The sequence below is a fragment of the Pseudochaenichthys georgianus genome, unplaced genomic scaffold, assembly GCF_902827115.2.
Source record: "Pseudochaenichthys georgianus unplaced genomic scaffold, fPseGeo1.2 scaffold_1284_arrow_ctg1, whole genome shotgun sequence".
NCBI lineage: Eukaryota > Metazoa > Chordata > Actinopteri > Perciformes > Channichthyidae > Pseudochaenichthys > Pseudochaenichthys georgianus.
Genome location: NW_027262188.1, coordinates 17,501 through 36,638, shown reverse-complemented (window position 1 = coordinate 36,638; position 19,138 = coordinate 17,501). Strand labels below are relative to the sequence as shown.

At 43.1% G+C, this 19,138-nt stretch overlaps 1 protein-coding gene across 1 annotated transcript in view; it reads right to left on the bottom strand.

Annotated features, from left to right (window-relative positions):
• Positions 1-281: 281 nt before the first annotated feature.
• LOC117440866 (brefeldin A-inhibited guanine nucleotide-exchange protein 3-like) overlaps positions 282-19,138 on the bottom strand; it is a gene marked incomplete at its 3' end in the record, with an annotated part of 19,788 nt that continues 931 nt past the window's right edge. Inside the window, exons 2-11 of the mRNA XM_034077089.1 lie at positions 10,886-10,937; positions 7,291-7,372; positions 6,696-6,836; positions 6,189-6,257; positions 3,290-3,406; positions 3,067-3,112; positions 2,635-2,719; positions 1,830-1,934; positions 638-756; positions 282-529 (exon numbers count right to left, since the gene is read on the bottom strand). Coding sequence (XP_033932980.1) covers positions 282-529; positions 638-756; positions 1,830-1,934; positions 2,635-2,719; positions 3,067-3,112; positions 3,290-3,406; positions 6,189-6,257; positions 6,696-6,836; positions 7,291-7,372; positions 10,886-10,937 — 1,064 coding nt within the window. The remainder of the gene's footprint in view (positions 530-637; positions 757-1,829; positions 1,935-2,634; positions 2,720-3,066; positions 3,113-3,289; positions 3,407-6,188; positions 6,258-6,695; positions 6,837-7,290; positions 7,373-10,885; positions 10,938-19,138) is intronic.

Genomic DNA, 19,138 nt, shown 5'->3' with positions numbered 1-19,138 from the left:
TGTAGTTCCTTTATAGCCCAACATTAGCTTTTTACTTCAGAAATCTTAAAGTGATTAATATGTGGAGATTATCCTGCTGAACAAAACGTGTAAATATCATAAACGTTTGTTTGGCACAGAGATTATTTTCTGTAACAATCCAAAATCACATTCCCATCCCATTGAACCAGCGACATGCTGCCTTCAGGGACCAACACATAAATGTCATCACTGCACCACTGGAATCAAAGGTGTCTGAAGGTATAAAATCTATCTGTAAATGTATAATGATGTGTCCCCACCTCCTTCATGATGCGGATGGCCTCGGTGCGGTGCTGAGGGGGGGGGTACAGCAGGATCCGGTGATAGAGCGACTGCAGAACCGGCTTCATGGACTCCACGCAGTTCACCAGACGCACCAGCTCTGCAGCGATGTAACACACAGTCCTCACCACCGGGGCGATCCTGGCGGGGGCGCTAGAGGAGCAGCCGGACCCTCGACCCTGATCCGATACCCCCCCACCGAAGAGATCCACGTCCTGGCCCATTCCTGGAGAAAGGGGAACACACAGCGGCATCACGATGGGCCACTAAAATGGGCTTTAATTCGAAAGACAAAGCAAAGACAAACAAACTAACTATAATTAAATAAGGTTACCGAGGCTCAGTCTGTCCGAGGCGCGGTCCGGCGCCCCCATGTGGCCGTGGTGGGAGGCGATGGTTTTGTCGTTGACAGGATTTCCCATGATCGCCACGAGGGACGGACACAGCTGCTTCCTGGGAAGAGGAACATTGATTAATTCAGGATTATAGGAGAAGAAGTTATTGTGCTTACTAGGGGCGGGGAAATAATCGATATAGCATAGTATCTTTGCGTGGCGATATTGTATCAATACACGGACGCCAAGTATCAATCTTTTATCATATAAACTATTCATATTACAAATCCAAATGAAAGGTTTAGGGTTAATTACATCTGTTGGGAACAATTGCTTTTTCAATCCACTAGAGCAGGGGGGTCAAACTCAATTTCATCTCGGGCCACATCGGCATCATGGTTGCACTCAAAGGGCCGGTTGTAACTTTAAGACGATATAAATATACATATATAAATATTTAATATATATAAAATAATGTATTATATTACATGATTGCCTCTGCATTGGATTATTATCGGAGAGGGTAATAACTTCATAATTAACTACGTCTGAAAGCAGAAGTCTTGGGCAAACAATTGCAGGTCTCTTTCAGTGTGCATGTCACAAAATGATTTAAAAAGAAAGCCACATTCTGAAAAAAACAAGTGACATTTAAAAAAAAAAAGAAGTCTAATTTGAGATGCATTGTGGGACATGTAGTTTATGGGCAATGTGCTTCTGTAAAGCGGCCTGTAACTGATAATCTGAAAACATATGAAACATATGATATTCTTTGCAAGCTCTTGTGGGGCCGCATGAAATGAAGTCGCGGGCCGGATTTGGCCCCCGGGCCTTGAGTTTGACACCCCTGCACTAGAGGGTGCTGAGCTTTTCTTCCACGGGTAAAGTCAGTGGGATGGCAGGAAGTTAGTCAAAACACAGATGTAGATATCGCAATATATCGTATTGCAATACTTGGCATATCGTAGAATTGCAATACTATCGTATCGTGGCTTAAGTATCGCGATAGTATCGTATCGTGGGGAGCCTGGTGACCCCCCCCCTCCCCAGCGCTTAATAGATCACAGACAGATACACAACAAGTGACAAGTAACTGGAATACAGACTCCCGACATGTCTCATTAAGTATCTCTGATGTTTAGTCAGCATCATTGACAGCACTTCATGCATGTACGAGTATAGCTGTCGTACCATACGAGGTCTGTGAACCCTCTGGACAGGTGCATTGTGGGAGGACAGCTGCTGAGCATGGAGAGGATGGACTCCAGGTAGAGGAGCTGCAGCAGCTGGTTATCACTGCAGGGGGAGCGATTCAAAGGAGCACAAAACAAATCAGACGTTATTATTATAAAGAAATGAGAAGATATTAGAAGAATGTCCGCGACACCCATTTAGCTTAAAGTAATACAGCGTGCTGCAACGAGAGAGTTAGGCGTATATGCAGAGGACGGTCGTATGGTTCTTTAGTCAAGTTTCAATCATCAACTTCGACTTAGCGATTGTGTTCTGGATGTATTCCTTCCGTCCAAAGTCGAAAGTGATGTTTTTATGACTTGTGTTGTGAGAACAAAACTAGGTATTGATATTTCAAAAAAGCATAATTGAGAGACTGAAAACTGTCGATCAATTTACCAATTAGTCAACTTATCGTTTCAGAACTAGCTTAATAATAATTCAGCCAGTAAAGTATCTGTTCACGCACAGATTATCTTCCGTGTTGGTTCTTGAAAGAGTCGAGCATTCAAATACGTGTCCTTTTAGGAAACGGACACGCGTTGAGGTCCGCTAACACGACAGAGAATCCTTGATGTTCACTAACAAGGACCGAGCTGAAATATCGCTTCAATATTAAAACAAAAGAAAGGATTGTGCTTTTTAAATGTCTCTATTGTGTGTCTCTTAAAATGATATTTCAATTCCTGAAATGCAGGAAAGGAATCAAGGATACGAAGAGTAAACACTACTACACACATATATGAATACACGGCGGTGTTACCTGTCCACTGACTCCAGCTTCTCACAGAACACTGTCAGCACCGTCACCACGTCCTCACACAGCGACTGGCTGGTGGGGGAGATATCTGCTCACACACACACACACACACACACACACACACACACACACACACACACACACACACACACACACACACACACACACACACACACACACACACACACACACACACACACACACACACACACACACACACACACACACACACACACACACACACACACACACACACACACACACACACACACACACACACACACACACACACACACACACACACACACACACACACACACACACACACACACACACACACACACACACACACACACACACTGTCAGTGATAGCAGACTTGGCCGCTGCATGTATTTCCTTCATGGGGAACATAGAGGTGATTATGGATGAGTTACCTCTCCTGTGCAGAGGGGGCGGAGTCACCTCGTCTCCATCGGCCCCCTGTGGAGAAACACAGCAGGAGGTACAGTTAGGAAGAGGAGGGCTTTCTTTAGGGGTCATTTAGTGGTGTGTGTGTGTGTGTGTGTGTGTGTGTGTGTGTGTGTTACGCTAAGTGTGTTATTGTGTGTACCAGTTTGTGTGTGTGTGTGTGTGTGTGTGTGTGTGTGTGTGTGTGACCTCTTGTCTGTGTCGAAGCTGCAGTGTCAGGTCTCCCAGAATCTGGCTCAGCGTGGCTCGGACCGCCGTGTTGATGCTGCGCTGGAGACAGCTGGACACATATGTCTTGATGCACACCTACACACACACACACACACACACACACACACACACACACACACACACACACACACACACACACACACACACACACACACACACACACACACACACACACACACACACACACACACACACACACACACACACACACACACACACACACACACACACACGAGGTTTAAGGAAGCTTTCCATGGCGTCACAGGTTACCGTGGAGACCAGACAGATGAGTGTGAGGGGGCGGGAGGAGGATGTATTGTCAGTGTTTCAAATATCAGACCTGACAGATAAGAAGGTCACACACACACACACACACACACACACACACACACACACACACACACACACACACACACACACACACACACACACACGCACGCACACGCACGTAGGATATTTCTGATTTCATACAGCTGTACATAGTGTTATAAAACGAGTAAAGAAACAGGGGAATAAGGAAGGCATGTACAGAGAAACATGATAAATAAAAGTGGGAACAGGAGATGACCGTTAGCTAAAGGCCCTTCTCGTAGAACCTCGTGGGGAGAACCAGAGTTTTGGTGCAGAGTTAAAATAGGCAAGATTATCGAGAGGGACTATTTAACGCTGTAGAACGGAGGAGGGTTACAGAGAGCTATGGCTGTGATGTGTTTCAGTGTAATCGTGTAGAAGTCTGTGAGGAAACGACCCGACGGTAAACATTACCCTGGAGATCGTGCAGGTCTAATTCTCTGCATGCAAATCTTCTTCAGTACAGCATGATGTCATTTTGAATAGGACACAGGCTGAGTTGAATACTCGATTCTGATTGGTCCACCTGGGCATTCCACAGGTTGTTATTTCTCGCTAACACACCGTTGCTAAGGAGCACAACAAGGCCGCCTTTCTCCACATGATGCCTTACGTACGTAGCATGGCGATACATCAGCGTGTTATTTCAGGCGACCCGACATTGATATTGACAGGTCGAGTGTTGTCGGTGTTTTTGTCTTATCGTATAACTTTAAACCTTTTACAGTTTTCAGTTCACGGAAGTTAAACTAGTCCACTAACAAAGTCTTGATCTGTATGCACCGTGTCCTCTTCCGTCTCGTTGCACCCGTGTCCTCTTCCGTCTCGTTGCACTCGTGTCAGACCAAATGTATTTTTATACGATGTGAATTAATTCCATCACTGCTGCCTATTATTGCATTAAGAGCTGTTTCTACGGGCCGTTTCTCATGATGGAGCGGTGCTGACAGCCTCTCCAGACACCCTGAGTTACACCCAACACAACGAGGAACACACACACACACACACACACACACACACACACACACACACACACACACACACCACAGATGGCCCTGGTAACGGATCCCCTGATCACGTTGAGCAGGTTTCTATGAGCTGCTAACGGGAAGTGATGCTACAGGAAAACACATTTAGGAAACAGTTTGTGTACGCTTTGGCTTTTGGGCTCATGTTTGGAGTTGGCTGGTCGTGGCGAATCTGACTAAGATGAGGGAGTTTTGAAACATAATGAACAAAGAGACCATCTAAGACAGGGTTGCACTCAAAGGGCCGGTTGTAACTTTAAGACTATATAAAAATACATATAATATTTAACATATATAAAATAATGTATTATATTACATTATTGCTCTGCATTGGATTATTATCGGATAGGGTAATACCTTCATAATTAACTACGTCTGAAAGCAGAAGTCTAGGGCAAATAATTGCAAGTCTTTTCAGTGTCACAAAATGATTTAAAAAGAAAAGCCACATTCTGGAAAAAAAGTCAAAATCAAAAAATAAAAGTGACATTTTGAAAAAAAGAAAAGTCAAATTCTGAAAGAAAAGTCACATTTCAGATGCATTGTGGGACATGTAGTTTATGGGCAACGTGCCTCTGTAAAGTAGCATGTAACCGTATAATAAAATCATATTTTTTGCAAGCTCTTGTGGGGCCACATAAAATGAAGTCGCGGGCCGGATTTGGCCCCCGGGCCTTGAGTTTGACACCCCTGATGTAAGAGCTGCTGCAGGAGAGACGTTTATACAGATGTTCTGATTTAGGCATCGACACGACGGAGCCTGATGCAAACTCTTAGAGGCAAACTGGGGTGAGTGTCGAGATTCTGAAAACCTGGATTATATCTGCAAGTCGGTGCAGAACCTAATTGATCAGAATCCTGTTATCATTAGGTTTCTGAAATGAAGAGCATCAAGTCGCTGTGGACTCAAAGCCACACGTGAAAAGGAAGTATCCTGTTGTCAGATCGCTTATCCGCAGGATTAATATTAACATGTGTTTACTTTCCCTTCTATTGCAGGATAGGGCATGTGTGCTGCACGCATGCGTCGTGTGAATAGTCTGAACACGTTTGGAATGACAATCTGAAAAGTCTGCAAAAAGATATGTGCACGTGTTAGCTCGCGGGAAGTCACCATACTGGGAAGACTCCTAAACGCCCCATAGCTCAGAGGTCACAGCGTTTGGGTGGGAAAGATCTCCCTTCATCTCCACGTCTTTATTTCTTCTTCCAGCTACAACCTCTTCAGGACGGACTGTACGTCTTTCTATACATGCAGGACCACTCATCTCCTCTTTCTGAATAATGGATGAGATCAGGCTTCAGGCGGAGAAGGGACCGAACAGGGCGTCCCCTTTAAAAGGAGTCCATGTTTGTTCTGCTAACAGTTCACCGTCTTTGTGTTTTGAAAAGACAGAAGTGGAACAGCCGAATCAATACTGTGACCGAGTCTGTGGGATCTGCAGCTTTTTGAAACAATAATGAAGCGTCTGTCCTACCTCAGCGATCCGGAGGATGGAGTCTCCGTTGATATCAAAGTTTGGGGAGTAGGTGATACACAGCAGCACCTGCACAGAGGACACACACACACACACACACACACACACACACACACACACACACACACACACACACACACACACACACACACACACACACACACACACACACACACACACACACACACACACACACACACACACACACACACACACACACACACACACACACACACACACACACACACACACACACACACACGTTCCTATTGTTATTTAGAAAAACAGGGAGATGTATTTAACAGATCGTGAAAAAGGGACTTTAATTGATGCAACATGAATATAACATATTTAGGAACTAAGATCAGGATTGTATAGCAATAAGGGTTTAATAATAACAAAATAACACATTTTGTTTACTTTCAGGGTATCAAGGATTTAGAAGAAGACATACTAAACATATAAATAACACACACCTCGTTAATCACGTATTAATAGAAGTTATACCTTCATGACTTCCACCTGCAGGTCTTCATGGAGGGAGGGAGTGACTCTGATGGCCTCCAACATCTGGCTGAGCAGCTGCTTCTCCACGACCTCCACCTCCACACCGCCCCCCCCCACAAACCTGTCCTCACACAGGAGCTTCTGATTGGTCGAAAGACACAGAGAAAAGATTATGATACGATGATAATATGATACTTACACGTTTAGTTCAGCAGGATAATCTCCACATATCAACACCACTTTATGATGTATCAAGTAAAAAGCTAATGTTGGACTATAAAGGAACTACAGCACGGTCACATGACTTCACGTCACCACCGCTAAGCTAAAGGAGGCTAATGTTGGGCTATAAAGGAACTACAGCACGGTCACATGACTTCACGTCACCACCGCTAAGCTAAAGGAGGCTAATGTTGGGCTATAAAGGAACTACAGCACGGTCACATGACTTCACGTTACCACCGCTAAGCTAAAGGTGGCTAATATTGGGCTATAAAGGAACTACAGCACAGTCACATGACTTTACGTCACCACCGCTAAGCTAAAGGAGGCTAATGAGAAATATTTGTCATAGTGTTGCTGTATTTGACAGTACCTGCATCCCAGTGAGTGCTGTTTGTCCCAGTTTGGTGTTTTTGGACTCCAGAGCCATCTGTAGAGGCAGCAGGCAGCGCTCTCTGGAAACAAAAACACACACACAGACAAGTTACAACAATTCAGTCAACATGATTGCTACTAGTACAATAACTATGGTACTGAGAGAGTGTTGTAGTAAAATATAGTGGGTTATTTCTTGGCCCATGCTTCACCCATCCCCAAGTTTCGGGGAAAAGACAGAAAGACAGACTGAATGGAAAATCCAAGCTCATTGACGTAGTTAAACATAATGTGAGGATAATACAGAACCCAGCAACTGTTTGTGACTTGTCTTTTTTCCACTCTTTGTCTCGTTTTGCTTCCCACCATCGCGCTCTATCTTTCTCCCTCTCATTCTTCCCAGCAGGTTACCGATGATCTCCGGCCACTGAGCTTCAATCTCTGAGCTTTACTTCTACAGCTTCTACAACTAAGGTCAACTGACAGTAAATCAACCAGACTTATTTCTGTGGATTGATATGACTGCACATAGTTCATTGATCAGACTGTCATATTTTACTATCCTTAGCAACAGTCTGCTATCCTTAGCAACAGTCTACTATCCTTAGCAACAGTCTACTATCCTTAACAACAGTCTGCTATCCTTAGCAACAGTCTACTATCCTTAGCAACAGTCGACTAACAGTCTACTATCCTTAGCAACAGTTGACTAACAGTCTACTATCATTAGCAACAGTCTACTATCCTTAGTCTACTATCCTTAGCAACAGTCTACTATCCTTAGTATACTATCCTTAGCAACAGTCTACTATCCTTAGCAACAGTCTACTATCCTTAACAACAGTCTACTATCCTTAGTCTACTATCCTCAGCAATAGTCTACTATCTTTAACAACAGTCTACTAACCTTAGCAACAGACTACTATCCTTAGCAACAGTCTACTAACCTTAGCAACAGTCTACTATCCTTAGCAACAGTCTACTATCCTTAACAACAGTCTAATAACCTTAGCAACAGTCTACTATCCTTAACAACAGTCTACTATTCTTAACAACAGTCTACTATCCTTAGTCTACTATCCTCAGCAACAGTCTACTATCCTTAGTCTACTATCCTTAGCAACAGTCTACTATCCTTAACAACAATCTACTAACCTTAGCAACATACTACTATCCTTAGCAACAGTCTACTAACCTTAGCAACAGACTACTATCCATAGCAACAGTCGACTAACAGTCTACTATCCTTAGAAACAGTCTACTATCCTTATCAACGGTCTGCCAGGGAAAAAAGCAGACCTCTAGTATGTCCAAATAGACCAATCAGAATCAAGTATTCAATAAAGTTGTGTCATATTCAGGATGAGAATCTCAAAGTCAACAGCAGAAGAAAAACGACTTAAAGATGCAATGCTTTTGAATTATTTACCATAGAACAAATACAAAAGCATTTATTCCCAAAAGGTTTTGTATTTAATCGTTCAAAGCAGGATTATTCTGTCAATCAGAATAATCCTGCTTTGTTCCCACAGTTTGTGAAAGTGGCTGAGAGACCATTTTGTAATGAGAGTCTTTTGTTGCAGAGAGAGAGGCAGACATAACGGAGCCATTATCATCAATATTTAATTTAATAATCCCGAATAAAACAACATATGTTATTGAATAAATAATTCATAGTGGCTCCTCCATCACCATCCAAGCATCGCTCTCGGTTCACTTTATTAATTTCCTTTTTTTTTTAAACCAGAACACTTGAAGAATGCTTCAATCAGCAGGAGAGCACTCTTTAAAGTAGAGACACTACATACTGATATACACCTGCACATCAGCAGGAGAGGACTCTTTAAAGTAGAGACACTACATACTGATATACACCTGAACATCAGCAGGAGAGGACTCTTTAAAGTAGAGACACTACATACTGATATACACCTTAACATCAGCAGGAGAGGACTCTTTAAAGTAGAGACACTACATACTGATATACACCTGCACATCAGCAGGAGAGGACTCTTTAAAGTAGAGACACTACATACTGATATACACCTGAACATCAGCAGGAGAGGACTCTTTAAAGTAGAGACACTACATACTGATATGCACCTGAACATCAGCAGGAGAGGACTCTTTAAAGTAGAGACAGTACATACTGATATACACCTGAACATCAGCAGGAGAGGACTCTTTAAAGTAGAGACACTACACACTGATATACACCTGAACATCAGCAGGAGAGGACTCTTTAAAGTAGAGACACTACATACTGATATACACCTGAACATCAGCAGGAGAGGACTCTTTAAAGTAGAGACACGACATACTGATATATACCTGAACATCAGCAGGAGAGGACTCTTTAAAGTAGAGAAACTACATACTGATATACACCTGAACATCAGCAGGAGAGGACTCTTTAAAGTAGAGACACTACATACTGATATACACCTGAACATCAGCAGGAGAGGACTCTTTAAAGTAGATACACTACATACTGATATACACCTGAACATCAGCAGGAGAGGACTCTTTAAAGTAGAGACGCTACATACTGATATACACCTGAGCATCAGCAGGAGAGGACTCTTTAAAGTAGAGACACTACATACTGATATACACCTGAACATCAGCAGGAGAGGACTCTTTAAAGTAGAGACACTACATACTGATATACACCTGAACATCAGCAGGAGAGGACTCTTTAAAGTAGAGACGCTACATACTGATATACACCTGAACATCAGCAGGAGAGGACTCTTTAAAGTAGAGACGCTACATACTGATATACACCTGAGCATCAGCAGGAGAGGACTCTTTAAAGTAGAGACACTACATACTGATATACACCTGAACATCAGCAGGAGAGGACTCTTTAAAGTAGAGACACTACATACTGATATACACCTGAACATCAGCAGGAGAGGACTCTTTAAAGTAGAGACACTACATACTGATATACACCTGAACATCAGCAGGAGAGGACTCTTTAAAGTAGAGACACTACATACTGATATACACCTGAACATCAGCAGGAGAGGACTCTTTAAAGTAGAGACACTACATACTGATATACACCTGAACATCATCAGAATATGTATTCTTTAAGATGTCACTTAAAAAAAGTGTTTAAAACTTCAGAAAAGTCAGTGTAAAGTCTTGTTGACAGATGTTACCGTAAACGGCTCTTTTAGTTTACATGTATTCTCTAGCAGTTACGGTGTTTGGACTGAGCGATGTGTAACACTAATAACTGCTGCTGTCGTAAAGAGACAGAAGCATCACCTGAGCTTAAAGTATTTGCATTATCATCCCAGGAGTGATTCGATCATTCATTCAAATTAACTCAAATCATACAGCGTGTGTAAAACAGACGTTTGCATGAAAGAACAGTTTGCCTCTCAACATTCAGCTCTGTGTTCCCCGCAGAGAAGCTGGAAGCTGCACCACTTAAATCAAGCGTTTCATGGTCGAACAAACCGTCTTCCACACATGATCAACAGCTCTTCATATGTATGTTCTGTTAGGCTATGACATGTCTTGATGTCCACACTTTGCATTGAAGTGAAAAGAAGCAGAATTTGTGGCGTCTAACTTACCGAAGTTGTGACGGCGAAATCTTGGATGATCCATTCTGACACTCCAGGGTTTCTGCGGTGTTAAAAAGCACAAAGAAAAGGAAACGCTGTGATTAAAAACGTGCGACAGATTCAAACTCGAACACTTCTAATTAAAGCAAAAGAAAACAGCTAAATATTCCGTTTGTTGAAATACGTAAAGAAATCTGGTTTCTCACACAAAAGCAAAAGTCAACAGTACGGGAGAGGATTAGGGGGGAAAAGGTCAGAACATTACATTACTGTCACTCAGGGGCGGTTCTAGGGGGGCCAGTGCCCCCCTAACACTGACCTCTGACCCCTCTGTGGCCCCCCTAAAAATGAAAAGTGAAAAAAGTGAAAACAATTAAAAATGTATGATTTATTACACGATTTATTGAATGACGGAATAGGCGGAACTAACGTTATTCGTCATTCTAGTCAGACCCATTAGAGCGGTGCACTCAGGACCCATTAGAGCGGTGCACTCACTTTCACTGTCATCTCGGATCCTCAGAGGCTGTTGCATCCAAGAAAGACTGATTGAAACCTACGTTTCGAGAGACGACCACGATAATTGAAGGTGAGTTAAACTATTGTATCCGTGTAATTGTAGATGTAAAGTAGAGATGTAACTGTTCATTGCCTTTATTTTTATATACATATGGTGTGAGTGCAAACATTTAACTTAACTTAAGCTGAAGCTAACAGTAATAACTATAAGATCTATCTGAAATAAATAAGTGTACTGAAACAAATACCAATAACTGGATTGCATTGTTTTCTTATGCGCAATTACTTCATACTGTCTAGTTCTCTTTTTCGTCCTGCATTTATTGTGCCCCCCTCAGAAAATAACTGGCCCCCCAGTGGCCCCCCCAGTCAAATTGGTCTAGAACCGCCACTGCTGTCACTTGTTAACGCTTGTATCCAAAGCGACTTACGTACTCAATACTGTGTTCAATCCCCACAGGAGCAATTTGGGGTGAAGCGTCTCAAGGACACAACGACATGCTGACTGCAGTGGGGTTTGAACCTGAGACCCCCTGATCCGAACACCAACGCTCAATCCACTGCGCCACACGCGTCCCCGTGCAAAGTATTGTACTCGGAATACGGACTTTTTTCCTGATTTTCTTCCAGTTCTGACTTTCTCAGATTTTTCTTTTAGAAATGACTTTTTTCTTAAAATGTATTATTTTTCCCGTTGAATTCTGGATTTTTTCCTTAAAATTCATAAATGTTACGTTAAAATGTAGATTTCCTTTCTTCAAATTCACATTTCAAATGTGTTATAGGCCTACGGCTGTTGTCTTAAAATAGTATTTTTCTTTCTTTGAATTCTGGATTTCTTTCTCAAAATCCATAAATGTTTTCTTCATATTTCTATTTTCTCTCAGAATTCGGACTTCCACCTCAAAACTGATAAAGAAAACTCACATGACCCTAATCCTCTTTCATACAACGGCATCTTTTGACCATTAAAGCATGGAGGCATGTCGCAGTAGAGCCGCTAAATACTGATATGAACCTGAAAGCCTTTTGAAAGCCATATCAGAAGCAGGACTAGAAGCCATGACACTATCACATGTTCACGACTGTATAACCTGCTGGTCCCAAGCAACTAAGACCGCTATGAGGCCACTTGAGGTTCTTTACAAACAAGCCTTCAAAGTTATCGATAGAAAGTCATTAAAACGCCATCATTGCAATATACTGTCCAAATACAAACGGTTCAGTTTTGATAGTCTTGTTCTACTTTCCCGAGTTCGATTGGTGTTCAGAATCATTCACAATTCTACAACTCCACCGCTGAGGGGCTTTTTTCAGCTTCGCCGTGAGCAGAGTTGCAGAAACTCCAGATCTGACCTCCCTCTGAGGCGCACTGCCTTTGGACCGTCAGCATTTTCGTCTACGGCCATCAAGCACTGGGACACTCTTCCAGATCAACTTAAAACCTGAACTGACTTTAACTCGTTTTCTTATGGTGCAAAAAAAATGATATTAAGCAACAAGTCATGCCGACATTAATTACACTGTAATCTGAGTTTTATTTATTTGAACTGTATCGTCATACTATATCGTAGATATTTTAAGTGTATTTGAAGTGTACTAGTATTATGTTCGTAACCTGAATTTAAATTTGTAATTATTTGAGTGACCGAAGTGTACTATGTATTAATGTATTGAGCTTAAATCAGGTTTTAAAATGGTTTGACTGATCGATAATGCCATGTTATTATATGTTTATTGATTGTTATGAACCTGTCTGAGGACCACAGGTGGAATGAGCTATTAGCTATAATCCGGCATCTCTTCTCTTGGCTAAGATTAATGTTTTTGTATGCATGGTGCTTCGATAGATAAATACAAAGCGAGCAGGACAGGTCCTCAGACGTCCTTGTCAAAGTGACCCTTTGCTGCACCACAAGAGAACAGTATTTGGTGCTGGAATAACGTCTCACAATGCGTTTCAGGGACATTTTGTTTCGACCTGGCGAATACTTCCACCTTCTAAAGAACAAATACTGCCGTCTTCCCTCGTTGGAATACGAGCCGTGCTGACACAACATGTATCCTGTTACTCTGCACAGGCTGACATGATGCATACGTGCTTCAAGGTGGAGTGTACACTGGCCTTGCCTTGCAGTGTGTGTGTATCGGGGGGTGTGTGTGTGTGTGTATTGGGGGATGTGTGTGTGTGTTTAAGGTGGGACGTTCGGCCTCCTTCACATCCAGAGAACTGTAACTCTTGTAATTTCATTGGCTGATGAAATCCATTTGAGTCGATCCTTTGTTTTAAGATGTCACAATCAACACTCCAATGTACACACACACACACACACACACACACACACACACACACACACACACACACACACACACACACACACACACACACACACACACACACACACACACACACACACACACACACACACACACACACACACACCTTGCATTTGCATGTGTGTGTAGGCAGGCTAATGCCCTTTGTTCATGCCCAATGAGGTTGCCTTGCAGTGTGCGTGTGCGTATGTGTGTGCGTGTGTGTGTGTGTGTGTGTGTGTGTGTGTGTGTGTGTGTGTGTCAGGTTTAGTGTTGCACGGTGTACCGATACTTGAAAGGTACCGCGGTACCCTGCCGTTAAAAACGGTACGATTCCTCCGTTTCATTAGTGTCGGTACTTTAAGAATGACGGGGAAAAGTACTCCGGTGAAAAAGCTGCGCCTCGGCTTGTTGACAAAAAAGACGCCTGAAGTCTGTGAACAGACTTCAGGTGTTCAGAGCAGAGCTCCCTGTCGGAGCGGCAGAGCGTGATGTGCACTGAAAAGTCTTTCTGTCGCAATATTATCGTTGAGCAAACTTAACTAGCAAACTAGCATCACTATCTCTGCTAACGTTAGCTTTAGCCTTCGTTTTCTATTAGTTTTTTTCATAGGCTATAAACAGAGGTGGTATAAGTATATTTCTTGTACTTGAGTAAAAGTAGAAGTACACAGGTCTTGTACTTGAGTTAAAGTAGAAGTACCAGAATGTAGGAACAATCCTGCAATCAAAATGATCCTCAAATAAAAGTACAAAAGTATTATCATCAAAATATAGTTAAAGTAGCGACAGTAAAAGTATAAGTACTCAGGACTTGTACTAGAAGCACCAGAGTGTAGGAATACTCTGTCACAGTGAAAGTCCTGTATTCAAAATGTTCCTCAAGTGAAAGTAGAAAAGTATTATCATCTAAATATAGTGAAAGACAGTAAAAGTAGTCGTTGTGCAGATTGGTCCATTTCAGAATAATATATATATATGTTTTATAATGATTGATCATGAAAGTGTTCTCAAAGCTGGTGAAGGTGCAGCTAGTCTGAAGTACTTTGTAGACTGCAGGGTAGCTGGTGGAGGTGCAGCTAGTCTGAAGTACTTTGTAGACTGCAGGGTAGCTGGTGAAGGTGCAGCTAGTCTGAAGTACTTTGTAGACTGCAGGGTAGCTGGTGGAGGTGCAGCTAGTCTGAAGTACTTTGTAGACTGCAGGGTAGCTGGTGAAGGTGCAGCTAGTCTGAAGTACTTTGTAGACTGCAGGGTAGCTGGTGAAGGTGCAGCTAGTCTGAAGTACTTTGTAGACTGTAGGGTAGCTGGTGAAGGTGCAGCTAGTCTGAAGTACTTTGTAGACTGCAGGGAAGCTGGTGAAGGTGCAGCTAGTCTGAAGTACTTTGTAGACTGCAGGGTAGCTGGTGGAGGTGCAGCTAGTCTGAAGTACTTTGTAGACTGCAGGGTAGCTGGTGAAGGAGCAGCTAGTCTGAAGTACTTTGTAGACTGCAGGGTAGCTGGTGGAGGTGCAGCTAGTCTGAAGTACTTTGTAGACTGCAGGGTAGCTGGTGGAGGTGCAGCTAGTCTGAAGTACGTTGTAGACTGCAGGGTAGCTGGTGGAGGTGCAGCTAGTCTGAAGTACTTTGTAGACTGCAGGGTAGCTGGTGGAGGTGCAGCTAGTCTGAAGTACTTTGTAGACTGCAGGGTAGCTGGTGGAGGTGCAGCTAGTCTGAAGTACTTTGTAGACTGCAGGGTAGCTGGTGAAGGTGCAGCTAGTCTGAAGTACTTTGTAGACTGCAGGGTAGCTGGTGAAGGTGCAGCTAGTCTGAAGTACTTTGTAGACTGCAGGGTAGCTGTTGAAGGTGCAGCTAGTCTGAAGTACTTTGTAGACTGCAGGGTAGCTGGTGAAGGTGCAGCTAGTCTGAAGTACTTTGTAGACTGCAGGGTAGCTGGTGGAGGTGCAGCTAGTCTGAAGTACTTTGTAGACTGCAGGGTAGCTGGTGAAGGTGCAGCTAGTCTGAAGTACTTTGTAGACTGCAGGGTAGCTGGTGGAGGTGCAGCTAGTCTGAAGTACTTTGTAGACTGCAGGGTAGCTGGTGGAGGTGCAGCTAGTCTGAAGTACTTTGTAGACTGCAGGGTAGCTGGTGGATTTACTCCAGGTGGAACTAAAGTCTGATTCAACACTTGGTTAGATTTCACATCATTCATCCACATCTGTGAAGTAACTAAAGGGATTAAATACATGTAGTGGAGTAGAAGTACAACGGAGCAAAAGAAACATTGAAATACTTAAATAATGTACAAGTATCTCAAAATTGTACCCACGTATAGTACTTGTTGAGTTTATGAACTTAGTTACTTTACACCAGATGCTATAAAGATAGAAAGACTAAGCCTTGCACAGAGGCATGAAAATACATTTTAAAAATGGTCAACAGTGCTGCCAAAATGATAAACTGACTGCTACACAATTAAAATAAATGCTTTTATATATATTTCTATTAGATGTGACTCTTTGGCGTTTCTGTTCTTAGTACCTGCTGCTTTAGTTGTTCTGTACGGAGCCCTGGAGGGTTCATAGAGAAAAAATAAATAAAACGTGGCCACGCTTTAGTAACTCGTGCGCACGCTTTAGTAACTCGTGAGTTACTAAAGCGTGCGCACGAGTTACTAAAGCGTGGGCTCGTTTTGTGTGTGTGTGTGGGCATTTGTTTATGATAGTATCGTTCGTTCCGGTGCACTCCGGCAGGACTATAGCACATCGAGATTAAGATTAAACGAATTTCTTTCACTTGGGAATACACATATAACTATGGAGAACCAGATTTGTGTAAATTACTGTTCGTGGTAATTTGAAAACAAATGCCGGGGGTGTCGGACACACACAAAGACACCGAACACGCACACACAGAGCGGAGCACACACACACACACACACACACACACACACACACACACACACACACACACACACACACACACACACACACACACACACACACACACACACACACACACACACACACACACACACACACACACACACACACACACACACACACACACCATGCGCCCGGTGACAGGACATATCCTTCATAAAACGAGGGGAATACTCTGGTAGTTCGATGTGTGTAGAGGTGTGTGTGGTTAAACGTAGCAGCCTCGATCTCTATCCAGCGGTTCTAATGAAGGGAAACGCAGTGAAGTAAACAGTAAAAGGCACCGCTCTTTGCAGCTGGTGCTGCTCTTCTCAGATTCTGCTGAGGTACACGTTACTGCCTCCAGTGCCCTGTACGACGAAGCCAGTTCAACATGTTTGATTTACCCGGCTTAATTAACCCTAACAAACGCGATGTCGCTAAGCGGTCCTACGAAGCTGGTTATTAACTCAGCAAATCAACCAGGGTTTCTCTGTCCGGCTGAGAGCGCGTTCACGTGAAAGGGACGGGGTTACCAACATTTGACCAATCACAAACATGGAGACGCGTGCTGACAGCGCAGCGTCATACTTCATGAATGAATAGTGTAAATAGCACATCCTGCTTCGTAGTACAGGCCACTGGTGCCACAGAGATTTCATAAAGTGAAGGATGTTTTCTATAAAACAGCTGTGGGCAGCAGCAGATTCTGTGAGTCACGGACAGGAATCCCTCAATTTAAATAAAACGAGGCCACGCTTTAGTAACTCGTGCCCACGCTTTATTAAATCGTGCGAACGAGAAAGCAAAACGTGGCCACGTTTTATTTATTTTTCTCTCAATGAACCCTCCAGGGCTCCGTAGTTCTGACTGCTAACATCCTGTTATTCCTCATCTTAAAGCCGATATTCCGTGGGGTCGGGGGGCTCGGGTCCTTGTCACCTTTTTCATACCTGATGAGTTTGCATCCCTGATTATATTTAAGACTGTTTCCCTTTTTTTAAGAAAAGTATCGAAAAAGAATCGGAATCGCAATTCTTGACTTGGTATCGAAACCAACATGTTGGTAGTCGGGTTGGACATCAGCACGTTGTGAGACGTTCTCTCCCTGCTGCCTCAGAGCTCCGCCTGCCAGCTGAACGTCCGGCTGCCCCGTCACGCTGCGCTCTCACAACCTCCCACAGACGTCAGCGGGACAGACTTGTTTTCCACTTGTGTAAACGGTGTGTTATTAATGTTCCTCGTCGATGCCATGTCGTGTGCCGTGAAGCCGCTTCAGAGGCCGAGGGAGAACAGAGCAGCACACGAGACTTTAACGCATTTCTCAATATGAAAACTGCCTCTCTGAGAATGGCAGATCGTTGATGTTTGAACATCCCTTCTACACATGGAGGCTGAGAGAGGATTCATAACTTACTTTATTACATTCCTGCTTTATTTCTATTATCTCTATTCTTAGATTCACGTGTTATTGAGTCCTGTGTTAGTGGTGTTCATCCCAAAGGTCCTCTGTTTATTACCTGGGAATGGGGGGGGGGGGGTGGTTTCATTGTTTTTGTTTTTGATTTGACTTCCGAGTCAGCATGAATGCAGAGTCAGAGTCAGTACCGACGATTGATGCTTCTGTTCCTCCCTATGTTGCTACCGTAACACTGGGGGAAAGACACCGACCGAGCGCCTCGTGTCCTCCAGAGAGCTTCAGCTATAGAAATATATTAAAGTAGAGTTCAAGAGAGTAACGTTATCGATTACTTACAACTCCATTCACAGACAAGTGAACATCTGCTTTTCACTTTGTTTACCAAGGAACACAAAGTCATTATCTGATGTCCAGCTTCTTGAAAGTGGATATGTTCTGTTCTGGTTTCCTTAATGTCTCCATGACAGTACACTCAACATAAGGACTTCCTGTTGACCTTTGTGAGCGTGACACAGCTGTTATCACACACACAGTCCTCATCAGAGATGTGCTGCTCAGCGGTGTGTCGTCATCTTACCGAGCTGCACTTCATATTTAACTTTCTATCGTCATGCCTTTCCCCCTCAGACGATGCCTTTGAATCCTACTCACGCTCACACATAGCTGTTAATGTTGTCCATTAAAACATGTCCTAAATAAAAAGGGACATTCAAGCAAACTGGCAAATTCAAATCAAGTTAAAAGCGACATTTAACCAGGAAATTAGGAAATGCATGAGAATTTTAGATACAAGAGAAATGCATTGAGGTTGTCTAGGCAACACTACAGGTAAAGGAAGTCTATTCGGTCTCAATTATTGTCTCTAAGCTGGTGGTGCATTCATGAGCCATCTTCCACGCAGGAACATAGACCGTGTGGACCGTCATGATGCACAATCAGATCAGACACTCCGATAAGATAAGAAGTGCTTTATTGATGCCAATCTGGGAAAGGTTTGTGTTGCAGCAGCAAACAAAGCAAAGACGAGGCACATTGGAGAAATGCAAAGACTAGAAATAAACAATACAAAATAGAAAATATACATGTTTAAATACAAATGTACAATAACACA